General features: G+C 39.7%; 2 protein-coding genes across 39 annotated transcripts in view; one reads left to right on the top strand and one right to left on the bottom strand.

Moving 5' to 3' along the window:
• Positions 1-11,611, bottom strand: part of HACL1 (2-hydroxyacyl-CoA lyase 1) — a 54,600-nt gene extending 42,989 nt beyond the window's left edge. For 4 of the 10 annotated variants that reach the window (XM_021068436.2, XM_021068435.2, XM_084986805.1 and 1 more), the window contains exons 1-7: positions 11,167-11,611; positions 10,890-10,994; positions 7,593-7,633; positions 5,960-6,040; positions 4,587-4,659; positions 2,846-2,923; positions 1,332-1,426 (exon numbers count right to left, since the gene is read on the bottom strand). In XM_021068436.2, the coding sequence (XP_020924095.2) occupies positions 1,332-1,426; positions 2,846-2,923; positions 4,587-4,659; positions 5,960-6,040; positions 7,593-7,633; positions 10,890-10,994; positions 11,167-11,256 (563 nt within the window). In that variant the 5' untranslated portion in view covers positions 11,257-11,611. 10 annotated transcript variants of the gene reach the window in all.
• BTD (biotinidase) overlaps positions 11,188-14,699 on the top strand; it is a 61,918-nt gene continuing 58,406 nt past the window's right edge. For 6 of the 29 annotated variants that reach the window (XM_084991800.1, XM_013981378.3, XM_013981381.3 and 3 more), the window contains exon 1: positions 11,188-11,440. Coding sequence is in view for 2 of the 29 variants with exons in the window: in XM_003483128.5 (XP_003483176.1) it covers positions 11,501-11,628 (128 nt within the window). In the remaining 27 variants the exon portion in view is untranslated. Of the gene's footprint in view, positions 11,712-13,850; positions 14,045-14,284; positions 14,398-14,699 lie in introns of those variants that run through there. The other 23 variants (XM_005669278.4, XM_084991789.1, XM_084991791.1 and 20 more) reach the window with 9 other exon arrangements.

Genomic DNA, 14,699 nt, shown 5'->3' on the forward strand with positions numbered 1-14,699 from the left:
AGTAGGTAATTTGCCCAGGGTCTCCAAAAGGCATGTGGCAAAGACTGGATTGAAGTAGGTTGTTCTGTCTCTGAAGTCCATTCTTTTAACTACCTCACCATATTTCCACTCACTACTTTAGTACCACAATATGCACTTGTAAAAGAAATATTAGAACGGTTATAGTTAAGTATTTATAGACATCAAGTCCTCAGTGTTTAATTTATCCTAATTTATAAATATCACACTGTATAAAACTTGGGCATATAATATCAAAAAAAGGACATTCAAGTATTTTTTTTCTTTTTAGAGCCACACATGCAGCATGTGGAAGTTCCCAGGCTACGAGTGGAATCAGAGCTGCAGTTGCCAGCCTACACTACAGCCACAGCAATGCAGAATCCAAGCCACATCTGTGACCTATGCTGCAGCTTGTGGCAACGCCAGATCCTTAACCCACGGACCTTGGCCTGGGATCAAATCTGCATCCTCAGGTATACTACGGCAGGTTCTTAACCCAAGCCACAACAGGAATTCCCAAGACATTCAGATATTTACCAAAATTTTAAGGAAGGCTTACAGAGTTAACTTCCTTGAGGCACATTTCCACCCACCCCCACCCCAACAATAATGACCGTCATGTTCAGGTATTACATACAATAGATGTCCTTTTTGTCTCACTCTCCCAAACAGAAACCACTCCTTAGTATCCTGAGTATACAGAAATGCTCACTGTCTCTCGTGGCCACTAGAGAACCACTTGGTCCACAGCAGCAGGAATGTGCTAAATGGTCCACAGGGTGATGCATTAACCCAAGTTAACCCTGGCCAGGGTGACTTAGATACCAGTTTGTTGTACTTACTGCTCACTCACCGTTTACTTATGAAATAAGGGAACCTGGAAAATCATACTAACACCTGGTGTTGGAATATTTTTAAATCACAGAGAAAGATTAAAAAATTTTATGCTGAGTTCTAATACTTTTTCAAAAGTTACCTCATCTCTTGGTTTATACTATAAAGACTCTAAATAACCATAGCAGGAGTTCCCGTCGTGGCGCAGTGGTTAATGAATCCGACTAGGAACCATGAGGTTGCGGGTTCGATCCCTGACCTCGCTCTGTGGGTTGAGCATCCGGCGTTGCCGTGGGCTGTGGTGTAGGTTGCAGGCGGGGCTTGGATCTTCTGTTGCTGTGGCTCTGGTTAGGCCGGTGGCTATGGCTCCGACTGGACCCCTAGCCTGGGAACCTCCATGTGCCGTGGGTGCAGCCCTAGAAAAGACAAAAAAAAAAAAAAAAAAAAAAAAAAAAAAGACCAAACAAAAGAAAGAACTCTAGTTAACTATTACTCACTTTATAGAATTCACATTCACCTGGAGGTTCACAAAGTCTGCAGGTATGTCAACATAGCAAGCACCTGGACGGCCATAAATACTGCTTCTCACTGCCTAAGTTCATTACAAATGGAAGAAAATATTTAAAAAACTCAATCCTATTATCACATTCCACATAAGGATAATTTAAAATCTTGAAGTGAACACTATTTCAATTTTTTGGACATCCTTAGCTGATGCAACATTCTTAGAAATAAACAATTTTAATTAAAATTGAAATGCCCTCTATTGATTCTATACATTTTAAGATATTTTTGTTCAAAAGGGGAGAGATAAGAAAGAAAATACTCTCTTAGGGCTTTAAAATTCATGTTACACTTTAGTCCTAGAAATTATCTACTAGGTTCTACCTATCAAGTCTTTACTTTTTAACATGTACTTTGACCTGCTTCCTAATCCTAATGATTTAGCAAAGGTTTCAGAAACTGTGATATTATAACATGTGTCAAATGGTTTCTGTAACACATGGTTTTTGAAACAGCTCAAAAATAACTTTAAATATAAAATTAATTTAAAATATGCTATTTAGTCAACTAAGAGGTAGCCTTATCAGCATTAGCACTAATTTTCAAAAATAATCTTGCACGAGCATGAGAAAGGGCACTCAGTGTTTCTTATATCCTTCTTTCTACTTTTCCATATTTCAAAAAAAATTTTTAAGTATAGGAGAAAATGCCCCCCCCCCAAATTTACTTTATCTGTTTCTATAATTAAGCTAATTACAGTGAACATTAAAATATTCAAATAGCTACTGTTAAATAGCTATTTAACAATATCATTAACTACCCGAATATAGTCCAAATTGTTACTCCTTTTTTTTTTTTTTTTTTTTAATGTTATGGCCACACCTGTGGTATATGGAAGTTCCTGGGCCAGGGATCAAATCTGAGCTGACTTACACCATAGCTATGGCAATGTCAGATACTTTAACCCACTGTGACAGGCCAGGGAGCAAACCTACACCTCTGCAGCAACCTGAGCCCCTGCAGAGTCTCTCTCTTTTTTTTTCTTTTTATGGCTATACCTGTGGCATATGGAAGTTCCTCGGCTAGGGGTCAAATCAGAGCTGCAGCTGCCAGCCACAGCCACAGCCACAGCCACAGCCACAGACATAGTAATGCAGGATCTGAGCCACATCTGCAACTTATCCCGCAGCTTGCAGCAACACCAGATCCTTAACCCACTGAATGAGGCCAGGATTTGAACCCATATCTTCATGGACACTATGCTGGGTTCTTAACTAGCTGAGCCACAATGGGAACTGCTACAGTCAGATTCTTAACCCACTGGGCTACATTGGGAATGCCCCACATTGTTACTCATTCTATTGGAAATAAAAATAATGCAAGTATTCATTGTACAACTATAAATGTAATAAATTCATTGAGTAATAATAATAATTAAAAAATAATAAACATATAAGCAACTGAACAAAACTAATTGTCTTAGAGGGCATGTAATTAAATACTGTACCTTTTCAATAACAGAGGGAATAGCTTCTATGCTATCTGGCCGGGCAGAGAACTTGCTATATAATCTACAAGCTTCAACCTATAAATAAAAAGAAAATCACTTAAAATTCAGTTCTCATATCATATTACTCCTCTGAAAGAAGGCAAAATATTAAGTCATTACTTTCTATTATCTTTAGAGGCAAGATGGAGAAAAATGAATTACCTGGATTGTTTCTTAAAAGCCTATGCAAAGTACAACCAAATCTCTGCCTTGGTATGATTCAAGAAGAAAATCAAAACAAGACACCATTTTCGTTTCTTAGATTGGCAAAAATAAGAGTTAGATAATACCCAGCATCTACCATAATACAGGAAATCAGACACTCTCATAAACTGTGGTGAGACTATAAATGGGAAGAGAAGATGACAACATCCCCTAAAAATTTAAATAAGTATGTCCTTGGAACCAGAAATTATACAGCCAGGAATATACAACTTCATCTGTTATATCTCACTATAATAATTATCTATTTTTACATTTCTGATGATTTTCCTGTTATATATTTTGCTGCTATGCTGTTTGGTGTAAATTCAGTAGTATTAATTTTTCGCTGTTTAATGTACTTTGAAGCAATATATACAAGCTGTTTCTCTTGACACTTTTTGGTATGAAATCTATGGAACAGCTGGCATTCTTAGTCCCACAGGCATGAAAGAACTAAGATTACCCCCCAACTTAGTATGTTCATGGTCATGTCATTTATAAAGTAATTCCACAAGAAATACATTCGGATTTTAAATCAAATCAGTGAATTTCTCCTCAAATTTTTAATTTCATCTAATAAACATCTATTATTTTCCTTTTCAGGAAAAAAATATTTGTAATGGACATTATCCTCTGCTTTCTTTTTTCTTCTATTAAATTTCTGCAGTAACTTCAAATTTGCTTTTAAGTAACTTATCTGCTCTACTTATTTTTCATATATATCAGCATCTTCTAAATAACAACTGTATCCTCCACCATTAAGTAAAACTTCAATTCCCTTTTAAGAGTATAAAAATGTAACTCTTCATTAACCTATACCAAGGACTATTATCCTCTATTAGTTTAAATCACAAACAAAATTCCATTTTTTTTTTTGTCTTTTTTTTTTTTTTTTTTTTTACCATTTCTTGGGCCGCTGCCACAGCATACGGAGGTTCCCAGGCTAGGGGTCGAATCGGAGCTATAGCCACCGGCCTACACCAGAGCCACAGCAACTTGGGATCTGAGCCTTGTCTAGGATCTACACCACAGCTCACAGCAACACTGGATCCTTAACCCACAGAGCAAGGCCAGGGATTGAACCCGCAACCTCATGGTTCCTAGTCGGATTCGTTAACCACTAAGCTACTATGGGAACTCCACAAAGTCCTATTTTTATATCCTGAAGTTTCTCACAATGATTCCTGATTTACCAACAGAATTTGCCTAATGGTTTTAACATTATTCATGATGTTTTGCTATAAATGCTCAAATACATTCACATAAGTGTTAATCATTCACTCTCACCTACTTGTTTTCTACAACTATACTTAAAACCGTAACTTTGTTGACAAATTCTTTCAAGTTTTTAACTTTCCTTCATTTTTCTAAAGTAAAAAGGCTTCTACTTTAATTGTTTACTTTGTGGACAAGAGTTTTAATCTCTTCTCCATAAATCTTAATGGAGTATAATTATGCTACCAAATGCTAGAGGAAGGATCTTAGCATTGGGTACCTGAGGAAACTCCTGGAAGGCTCCCATTGTTTCCTGACTTCTTTCAGAGGAACCACCAATCACAATCAAGGGCCTGAAATATTTGTTTTTTAGAAAAGAATTACAAATGACCTCAACATTTAAAATATTCAGCAGAGTGCCCAATGAATAATAAACAATGAATGTTTAGAAAAAGAGAATTGTATTTTCCCTTAAAAATGGTCAATTTAAAAATATTTAGGAAACAATTTGGTGTGAGAGAAATCTTCCTCAATTTCTGAAAAACCTGAAATTTATAGTAAATATTTTTCCTCCATGCCCATCTCACCCCTGCTACTTTAGGATGCTGATGCTAAACCTCTGGGTGTGGGAATTGATATAAACTAAATTGTTATGCCCTCCCTATTACTCTTGGGACTAAGAGAAGGAAAACACTTTCCTAAGTGAGCCTATTTGGAAATGGCAGAAAGAGAGAAATTCTTCAGCAGTAAAATTCTTATCCTTTGGGAAGAAAAAAAAGACAGAATAAAGCTAAAGTTACTCAAAAAGTATCAGACACTAAAGTAGATAAGAAGACAAAAGTCTATGAGGGAAGAAAGAAAAAAAGGAACTGAAAGAAACATAGCAAGAAAGAGAACAATGTCCTTCCCATAGGAAGATTAAATATTTTATGAATTATTAAAACATAGCCCCCTTTAACATGAGAGTAAAGACTGGTAAAGAATCAGAGACGGGGTTAAGGGAAAGATCAACTACTTGCCTATTTGATAAATGTCAGATTTCAATCGTCCTGCTAGTTATGCAACACAAGATGAGAAATTAAATAAACTCTTGCATACTGAGGTGGGATCTTCACTTACAGAAATTTACACACATATTCACATATAGATGTGGAATATATATAAAATTATTCCAAACTATTAATAGTGATATTTCTAGGTAGAAGAATTACTGATGGTTTTTTATTTTCTTCCTAACACTCTTAAGTTTTGTTTTATTATATTTTTTTGTCTTTTGTCTTTTAAGGCTGCACCTGCAGCACATGGAGTCCCCATTGGCTAGGGGTCCAATTGGAGCCATAGCTGCCGGCCTACACCACAGTAACTCAGGATACGAGCTGCGTCTGCGACCCACACCACAGCTCATGGCAATGCTGCATCCTTAACCCACTGAGCAAGGCCAGGGATCAAACCTGCATCCTCATGGATGCTAGTCAGATTCATTTTCACTGAGCCACAACGAGAACTCCCACACTCTTCTTAATTTTTCACTAAGCCACTTCCTCAAGGACTTGACTCCCAGTCTTCCCACCACAGATCAGTGGTTGCTTCACTACGTAAAAGCACGCATCGAGATTTTTATGAAAATGTTTTCAATAATAACAATATAATTACCAACAGTTCATGTTTGCATTTGCCATACCACCCAAGGCATGGATGAGACCTGGACCAGAAACGACAAGGCAAACTCCTGGCCTAAAAGCAAAACAGAATTAATTTTATTAAAAGCAGGTCAGATGAAATACTTATCACTTATTAATATATCACTTTAGGGTGAAACATAGCCTTCTTGGACTTCGAAGGAAGGACATATAGGTCTTTACTACAATTGATAGAACAATTACTAGAATATTTTTCCAATTAGAAAAAAAAGATTGTATCAATCTTGCTGCAAAAAATAAGGCACCTATCATCCTTACACTGTATCTCACTAACCTCTTTATATTTTGCTCCTATTATATTAGAGCTAAATCAAGTTGACTGCATACAGAAGCAAATTTTTCACTGCTGAGTACATTTTTGCATGAAAAAGAGTGTTCTTAAAAAATTTCTTGGACTTCTCCTATGGCTCACATCATAAACTCCTCAGCGATAGCTCTGAGTGGCTCTGTTTCAAACCGGGTCTGGGGGCCTCCATATGCCACAGGTATGACAACATCTTAAAAAAATTCTTAACAAATAAATATATGATGTTAATTAGTCTCTGACGGAAAGTAATTCTGAAATGAGTGCTATGCCCCCCCCCTTTTTTTTAGTAAAAGCAGAGGGTTTATTATAAATCTTGATATGAGTTTCAAAGACTAGAGTAGCAGGAAAATGCCCAACTGTCAGAGAAATTCATTAGCCAAATCTTAGAAAGCTGGTTGGGTTTGCCCCCCCAACTTTTTAAATTGAACTTTAATGCTTTACCCTAAATGAATTTCTAAGCTTAAAGCACTGAATAAAAAGGTATCTCCATAAAATTCAGCTTGCCATTTTCAATTTATAAAGTAATTTAAGAATATTTATTTAAGATAGCCATTAAATTGAGGCAGGCACTATAAAAAAACAGTCTGGAGGTTTCTCAAAAAACTATACTATACAATCCAACAATTCCACTCTAGGTATTTATCTGAAGAAAACAAAACACTAAATTCAAAAAGATATATGCATCCCTATGTTCATGTAGCACTATTTGCAACAGCCAAGATATGGAAGCAACCTCAGTTTCCATCCATAAATGAACGGATAAAGCAGATGTAGTATACATATACAATGAAATATCAGTTATAAAAAAGAACAAAATCTTGCTATTTGTGGCAACATGGGTAGACCTGGAAGACATTATGCTTAGGAAAATGAATCAGAGGAAAACAAATACCGTATGATCTCACTAACACGTGGAATCTAAACCAAAAAACAAATGAACAAACAGAAACAGACTCATAGATACAGAGAACAAACTTATGGTTGCCAGAGGTGAGGTAGGTGGAGAATGGATGAAAAAGGTGAAGAGGATTACAAGGTATAAACTGTCAGCTCTAAAATAAATATCATAGGGACGAAATGCACAGCATAAGGAACATAGTCAATAATATAACAACTTTGTATGATAACAGAAGGTAACTGGTCTTATTGTGGTGACTATTTCATAATTTATAAATATATCAAATGGCGACATTGTACACCTAAACTAATATAATAGTGTATTTCATTATAACTCAATTTTTAAAAAAGAAACTGAAAAAAAACACAGACTTTAGTTTACCTGCCTGTCAGATATCCAACTGCAGAGGCAGCATAGCAAGCCTGCAAAGAAAAAACACTGAGATTTAAGCATTTTGGGATCCTTATAATATTAAAAAGTATTAGTAATAAGGTTTGAGTATTATATATGTATTAAGTACGTATATAATAATTTACTCTTAAGAAACTAGAACTTGGGAGTCCCTATTGTGGCTCAGCAGTAACGAACACAATTAGTATCCATGGGGTGAAGGTTTGATCCCTGGCCTTGTTCAGTGGGTTGGGGATTCGGCATTGCTGTGAGCTGTGGTGTAGGCTAGCAGCCGCATCTTCGATTTGACCCCTACCCTGGGAACTTTCATATGCCACAGGTGCAGCCCTAAAAAGACCAAAAAAAAAAAAAAAAAAGGAAAGAAAGAAAAAGAAAAAAGAAACTAGAACTTAATCATTAAGGTGGATTTAGAATACTTTTCATTTTACGTATTTATGTATTTATTTATTTATTTTGATTTTTACGGTTGTACCCGAGGCATGTGGAAGTTCCCAGGCTAGGGGTCAAATTGGAGCTACTGCTGCTGGCCTGCACCACAGCAATGCGGGATCCGAGCTGTGTCTGTGACCTACGCCCCAGCTCACGGCAACACCAGATCCTTAACCCACTGAGCGAGGCCAGGGATCAAACCCAAATTCTCAGTCAGATTCGTTCCTGCTGCACCACAACAGGAACTTCCAGAACCCTTTTCATTTTAACAAATAATGTTCTACTTGAAAATTTCAAATAATGGTTTAAATATCTAATCCTAATCCTAATTTTTAGGTTTTCAAGGAGTTTATCCATATCATCTAGTTTATTTATAACAACATCTTACAATTGCTTAAACATCTGCAGGACCAATAGCAATGTCTTTTTTATTCCTAACATTCATAATTTGTGTTTTTTCTCTTTTATCAATTATTGATATTGCTAGGGACTTACCAAATATATTCATCTTGCCAAAGAACCAATTTTTGGCTTTGTAGATTTTTCTCTATCCTTCCATTGTTTTCTGTTCCATTGACTTCTGCTATTGTATTTATTACTTTACTCCATCCAGTTTGGGTTTACTCTGGTTTTCTTTTTTTTTTTTAATTAAAGCATAGTTGATTTATAATGTTGTGCCTATTTTCGCTGTACAGTGGTTTTCTTTTTCTAGCATCTTAAAATGTAAGCTGAGAGCATTGGTTTTTGACCTTCTTTACTGATAGATTCAATTCAAAACTATTTCCTCTAAGAACTGCTTTAGCTGTAACTTAACATATTTCAGACCTCATCTTTTCATTGTCACTCAATTAAAAATGTTTTCTGGAGATTCCATAGTGGCTCAGTGGAAGCGAATCTGACTAGCATCCACAGGGTGCGGATTCCATCCCTGGCCTTGCTCAGTGGGTTAAGGATACGGCGTTGCCCTGAGCTGTGGTGTACGTTGCAGACACCGCTCCAATCTGGCATTGCTGTGGCTGTGGCATAGGCCAGCCGCTGCAGCTCTGATGAGACCACTAGTCTGGGAACCTCCAAATGCCACAGCTGCAGCCCTAAAAAGACAATTAAATAAATAAATAAATAAACAAAATAAAGTTTTCCATATCCTCTTGGATTTCTTTAACACCCTATTGGTTAGTTAGGGTCCATGGTGACATCTCCTTTTTCATCCCTAACATTGGTAATTTGTATTTTTCTCTTTTATTTTTAATTGTCTACCATTAAGTTTATTGATTTTAACTAATCTTTTCAAATATTTACAAAGAATCAAATGTGTTACTGAATTTTCAAATGTTTGGAAATTTTCTGTTAACTGAATTCCACTTTATTTCCACATGGTAAAGTTACTTATACTGTATGTTTTCAATCCTTGGAGATTTGTTGAAATTTCCTTTATGGACTTCAAATGGTTAGTTTTTATTTTTAAAATGCACTTCAGCTCATTACAGGAAGAGAAGGAAGGTGCTAAATTAAATAGAAGATGATCCAGAAAACTGCTAAATGCTCTTTAGGAAGAAAAAGAAATGAGACTGGTTTGACAAAATGTCCTATCTTCCTTTCTTTTTTCTTTGTCTCTTTAGGGCTGCACCCATGGCATATGGAGGTTCTCAGGCTAGAGATCCAATTGGAACCACAGCCACGGCAACTCAGGATCCCAGCCACGTCTGCAACTTACACCACAGCTCAGGGCAACGCAGGATGCTTAACCCACTCAGCGAGGCCAGGGATCAAACACTCAGCTTCATGGATACTAGTCAGATTCATCTCCACTGAGCCACAATGGGAACTCCCTATCTTCCTTGCTTGTGCTTCCAAATAAGCCTCTAAGAAGGGAGGCTCTAAGTGCGATGAGGTGGAATGAATACTGGGCAGGAATTCGGGACACCTCTGGAGTCCAAGCATGGCTTTGCCATTTGTGTTGTTACCTTGCAGAGCTGCCTACTACATAACATGGGTCATGGCCTCACCTACTAATGTTGCAGGTACTATCTGAGCACCTATCATGTGCAGGCACCACATACAGACTGCGGACACAGATGTGTCAGGAAGAAATAATATCCACGACCCCCTGGAGCTCACAGCCTAATAGGGAAGCCAGATCAGACAAATAATACACAGAAATGACACATAATAGGTAGTTATGAGACTGAAGAACAGGGAGGAGGCCAAGATTCAGACCAGATAACTGTCCGTTCCAATTGTGACACTCTAGACTTGGCAAAGTACAATACCGTATAGTGTTAAAAAGAGTGTGGACTCCATGGGAGTTCCCGTCCTGGCCCAGTGGTTAACGATTCCGACTAGGAACCATGAGGTTGCGGGTTTGATCCCTGGCCTTGCTCAGTGGGTTAAGGATCTGGCATTGCAGTGAGCTGTGGTGTAGGTTGCAGATGCGGCTCTGATCCTGCCTTGCTGTGGCTCTGGCCTACGCCGGCGGCTACAGCTCAGGTTCGATTGGACTCTTAGCCTGGGAACCTTCATATGCCGGCAGGAGCGGCCCAAGAAATGGCAAAAAGACAAAAAAAAAAAAGTGTGGACTCCAGATCCATAATACCTAGGTCCAAATGTGGTCCTGCCAATACCAGAAGTCTCCTTGGGCAAATTTCTTAACCTCTCTGGGTCTCACTTTTCTCATCCGCAACTAGGATTAACAATGGTCCTTGCCTCCTAGGATCGTTGTGACGGATACGTGTAAAATATTACTGTAGTGATAAGCGCCGACTCTCTGCAATGAGTATTTGCCATTATTATCATTACTCATCCTCAATCGTGCATTCATCTCTCAAGGTCCATACTTACAGCCTGCTCATTCCTCATCCCGACGTATCTGATGCCCAGTTTCTGGGTGGCAAGGGCAATTTCAGTCACTGGAATGCCTACGATGCCAAACATGTAGTTCACGTCCTGGGGGCCAAGAACAGAGGAATAAGGCCAGGGCTCCCAGCCCCACAGCTCCCTTCTGCGACGGTAAAAGGAAAACCTCCCGCAAACCTCTCTGCTGCCAGCCCCCACCGTTTCCCCCGTTTCTAAGACAACGACTCGGCCCCGCCGGCTTCCGTAGGAGCGTTCCTAACACCTGTGTTTTCAGGGACTGGGCGATGACTTCCGCACCGGACATCTGCGCCTCGCTTGGGTTGCTGCCCTCTGCCAAGTTATTTCCGGACATCTTCCACCTTAAAGTTCGAGGCCCTACCGCAGTCGACGACAGGCTGAAGCGGAGTTACCAAGCCAAAGCAGGCTCGAAAACACCAACCGTGGAACCGCCCCTCTGAGGAGGAGGCCACCCGCCCTTCGGAGAGCGGAGGGGAGGAGGCGGGGCGGAAGCCGGCAAGCTCGTGAGGAGGTGAGAGGTAAACCCACTCTCTCCAATCACAACGGGGCCTTTTCCTGGACCGTCCATTCGTGGGGGGATGGGAGCAAAGTGCCAGGAGAAGGCGGGACTAGCTGGAGGCGGCGGCCTAAGCCTAGAGAGTGAGAGGCCGATCAGCGGGCGCTCGTTGCCACACTCTACAACCCACTTCGGGACCCTGGAGGGCGAGTGAGTGGCGCATGCGCAAATCCGGGGTGGAAGAGGGCGGAGCGCAGGCGCACTCGCGGCTTCGCCTTGGGGCCTGCGCACAGGTTCGCACAGGCTGCTGGGGTGTAATGGGAAGGTGCTGAGGGCTAGGCAAAAGTCTTCTTCGGGTTGCGTAGTCGTTATTCCGCGTCTCCTGTGTTCTGAGCTTTGACCTAAATGCTTTTTGGTTTATGAGTTCATAACCTCGTGGGTTTACAACCCGAGAACGTAGTATTTCATTAAACCCGCAAGCGGGAGATCCGTATTTGGCACCGTGGGTTAAGGATCCGGTATGTCGCGTCTGCGGCTTGGATTCGATACCTGGGACTCGGGGACTTACATTTGCCTGGAGTGCTTAAAAAAAAAAGAAAAATCCATAATCAAATGTGTACTTCTTATCCCGTGTCATATATAAGGACGCCAAATCTCCACGCAGGACGAGGCAAGTTGCTAAAAGCCGTTGGACCCAGGACAGTCTTGTGCTCTATTCATTGTTCAGCCCTTTGGCCACAGGAGATAAGAAGGGCCTCTTAAGCCTATTCTTGACCATTTTATTCTCTAACCCTTGCTGCTAACCCTCCACTCTTTACAAAGTCAGGAAATGGGGATATTTGTGATTAATTAGCGTGGGTAACCACAAGGAGCTCTGCAGTGGAGCATCTTTTAAAACACATTTAAAAAAAAAAAACACATTTTTGAGTAAAAAATGTGCTTACAGTGTGCAATTTATGAAGCTAAATCCTCAAGATCTGCTCAGTAGCAACCAAAATCTCCAATCCTAATGAAGAGTGGAACTTTAAATTTGGGGGGATTCGAAGTGTTTTAAAATGCAAAGAACCCAGTAATATGTGGAAAGTGAAGAAACAAGAAGAGAGGGCAGTGGGTCATGAGTAGTGAAATGGATGAAAAGCATTGGAAATGAAAGAATTTCTAAACCCTGTGGGTCCTTCCGAAAAGGGTTCTCTGGGAATTTGAAACTCTGACTTTCACCCAAAGCAGAGGAGAATAAAATAGTTGCTTCCTTGAATATGGGGGCCTGGGCTAGTGTAGTCCATCTAAGAGGGAGATTTCTTTGAAGTCTCAGAGTTCGTCTAAAAAAAATAATAAATGCAGATCTTCAGTTGTATTCCAGAATCTGTATTTTAATTGAGGTAAAATAAATATAAATGTACACATCTTAAATGAGTTTTGACAATTGTATATACCTCCGGAACCACCACCCAGAATAAAAATGACATGTTAAACTACTTATCTGTCAAGGAAAATTGAGATTCCAGAAAGGTACAGAGTGTTTTTTGTGTGGCTTTCAATGGTCCTTGGCACACTATCTCCTGTCCCTGTTTGAGAAGCATAGACTGCACACCTCTCTATCATGTGGGATTGATATCAGTACCTGTGTGACAGTCTCTACCCCCAAGCATCAGACTCACTTGGAAAGCTATTTATTTATTTATTTATTTGCTTTTTGGGGCCACACATGTGGCGTATGGAAGTTCCCAGGCTAAGGGTCGAATCGGAGCTGCAGCTGCCAACCTACACTACAGCCACTGCAACTCGGGAAACAAGCCCTGTCTGTGACCTACACCACAGCTCATGGCAATGCCGGATCCTTAACCCACTGAAGGAGGCCAGGGCTCGAACCCGTGTCCTCGTGGATACTATTCAGGTTCATTACTGCGGGAACTCCTGGAAATCTTTTTAAACATACAGTTACTTGGGCCCTACCCCACGTCTTCTGTATCAATATCTCAGGACAAATCAGGCGCCTGTATTTTTTCAGAGCTGCTGTCTAAATTTGATTTGCAGCCCAACCAGAGAACCACTAGCTCTGTATTCATGCTAGAGGCCTGAGTTACTAATTAAATTTTTGATTGCCTATTACCAAATGCTATTGATTAATTTGGATTTATGGTTTCAAGGCTGGTTTGACATTGGCAGCTCCAACTTGTATAGATGATAGTTCATTGGAACTTGTGTCCACCAATGTCCCGAATGAATCACAGATGGAGTCACTCCATATAAGGTGTGGTGAAAAGTGAACTATGAATTGGTATAAATCCCCTGAATTCAGATGAACTGGTTGGAACAAAGGATAAATTATCAACTGACTGAACTCTTGTCCTTTAGCCCTTTTAGCAGAGGGAGAGGTTGGTAAGAATGTTGAAACTTGCTTCACCTTTATACCCTTGAATTCAGGGCACAACGTTCCGTGATTCACTTGGGTCTGATGATTCAGCAGAAGTGCTGAGAGTCTCTGCCCAGAACTGGCAGCCACTTGGAGCAACTGCTTTCAAGGCAGTGGCAGTGACAGGATTCCAAGATTTTTTTGTGACTCATCCAAGGCCCTTTGTGCAGACGTTGCAAGCATTAATGACATTCTTTATTACTTTTATTGGTGGTAGGTGTGGAATATTTTGTTTGGTTTTGTTTGTTTATTCATGGAAGAATGTCAAATGAGAAGTAAGTCTAGTTTGTTTGTTTGTTTTGCAAAGAAAAGGTAATGAAAACGTGTTCTGAGAGCAGAGTCAGTCATTTGTTACTTTGTCATGAAGTGTCACTTCGCATTGGTTACTCTTTGATGAAATAACCGGTCTTCATACTAGTTACTCTACTTGTGGCTTCTGATGTTATTTGGCAGCTCTTAATCTGGGTGAAGAGAATATCTGGGCAAACAGGTGATTTCTTAAGAGTTGCAAAATAATACCTGGAGAAGATATGCTCACCAAAGATTTAAAACAGGCAGCTCTACAGGTATGTGATGATAGCATGTTTTAATTTCAATAAACAAGGACACTAAAAATCCTTGTGATTATTTAAAAGCATAACACTAAATGAACCTGTAAGAAATGTTTTCATAGGCATGTTTTATCAAAAAGTGAAGTGTTTGGTTATTGAATGAGGAAATAGAGGGTTTTTTAAAGTTTTTTCCTTTTGGGGAGGCTGTACCTGAGGTGTATGGAAGTTCCTGGGCCTAGGGGTTGAATCAGAGCTCCAGCTGCCAGCCTATACCACAGCCACAGCAATGCTAGATCCAAGCCTCATCTGCGACCTAC

Source organism: Sus scrofa, chromosome 13 (assembly GCF_054392235.1).
Source record: "Sus scrofa isolate SSC_HxYL_T2T_F1_AM1 chromosome 13, Sscrofa_HxYL_maternal_Yorkshire_Landrace_v2.0, whole genome shotgun sequence".
NCBI lineage: Eukaryota > Metazoa > Chordata > Mammalia > Artiodactyla > Suidae > Sus > Sus scrofa.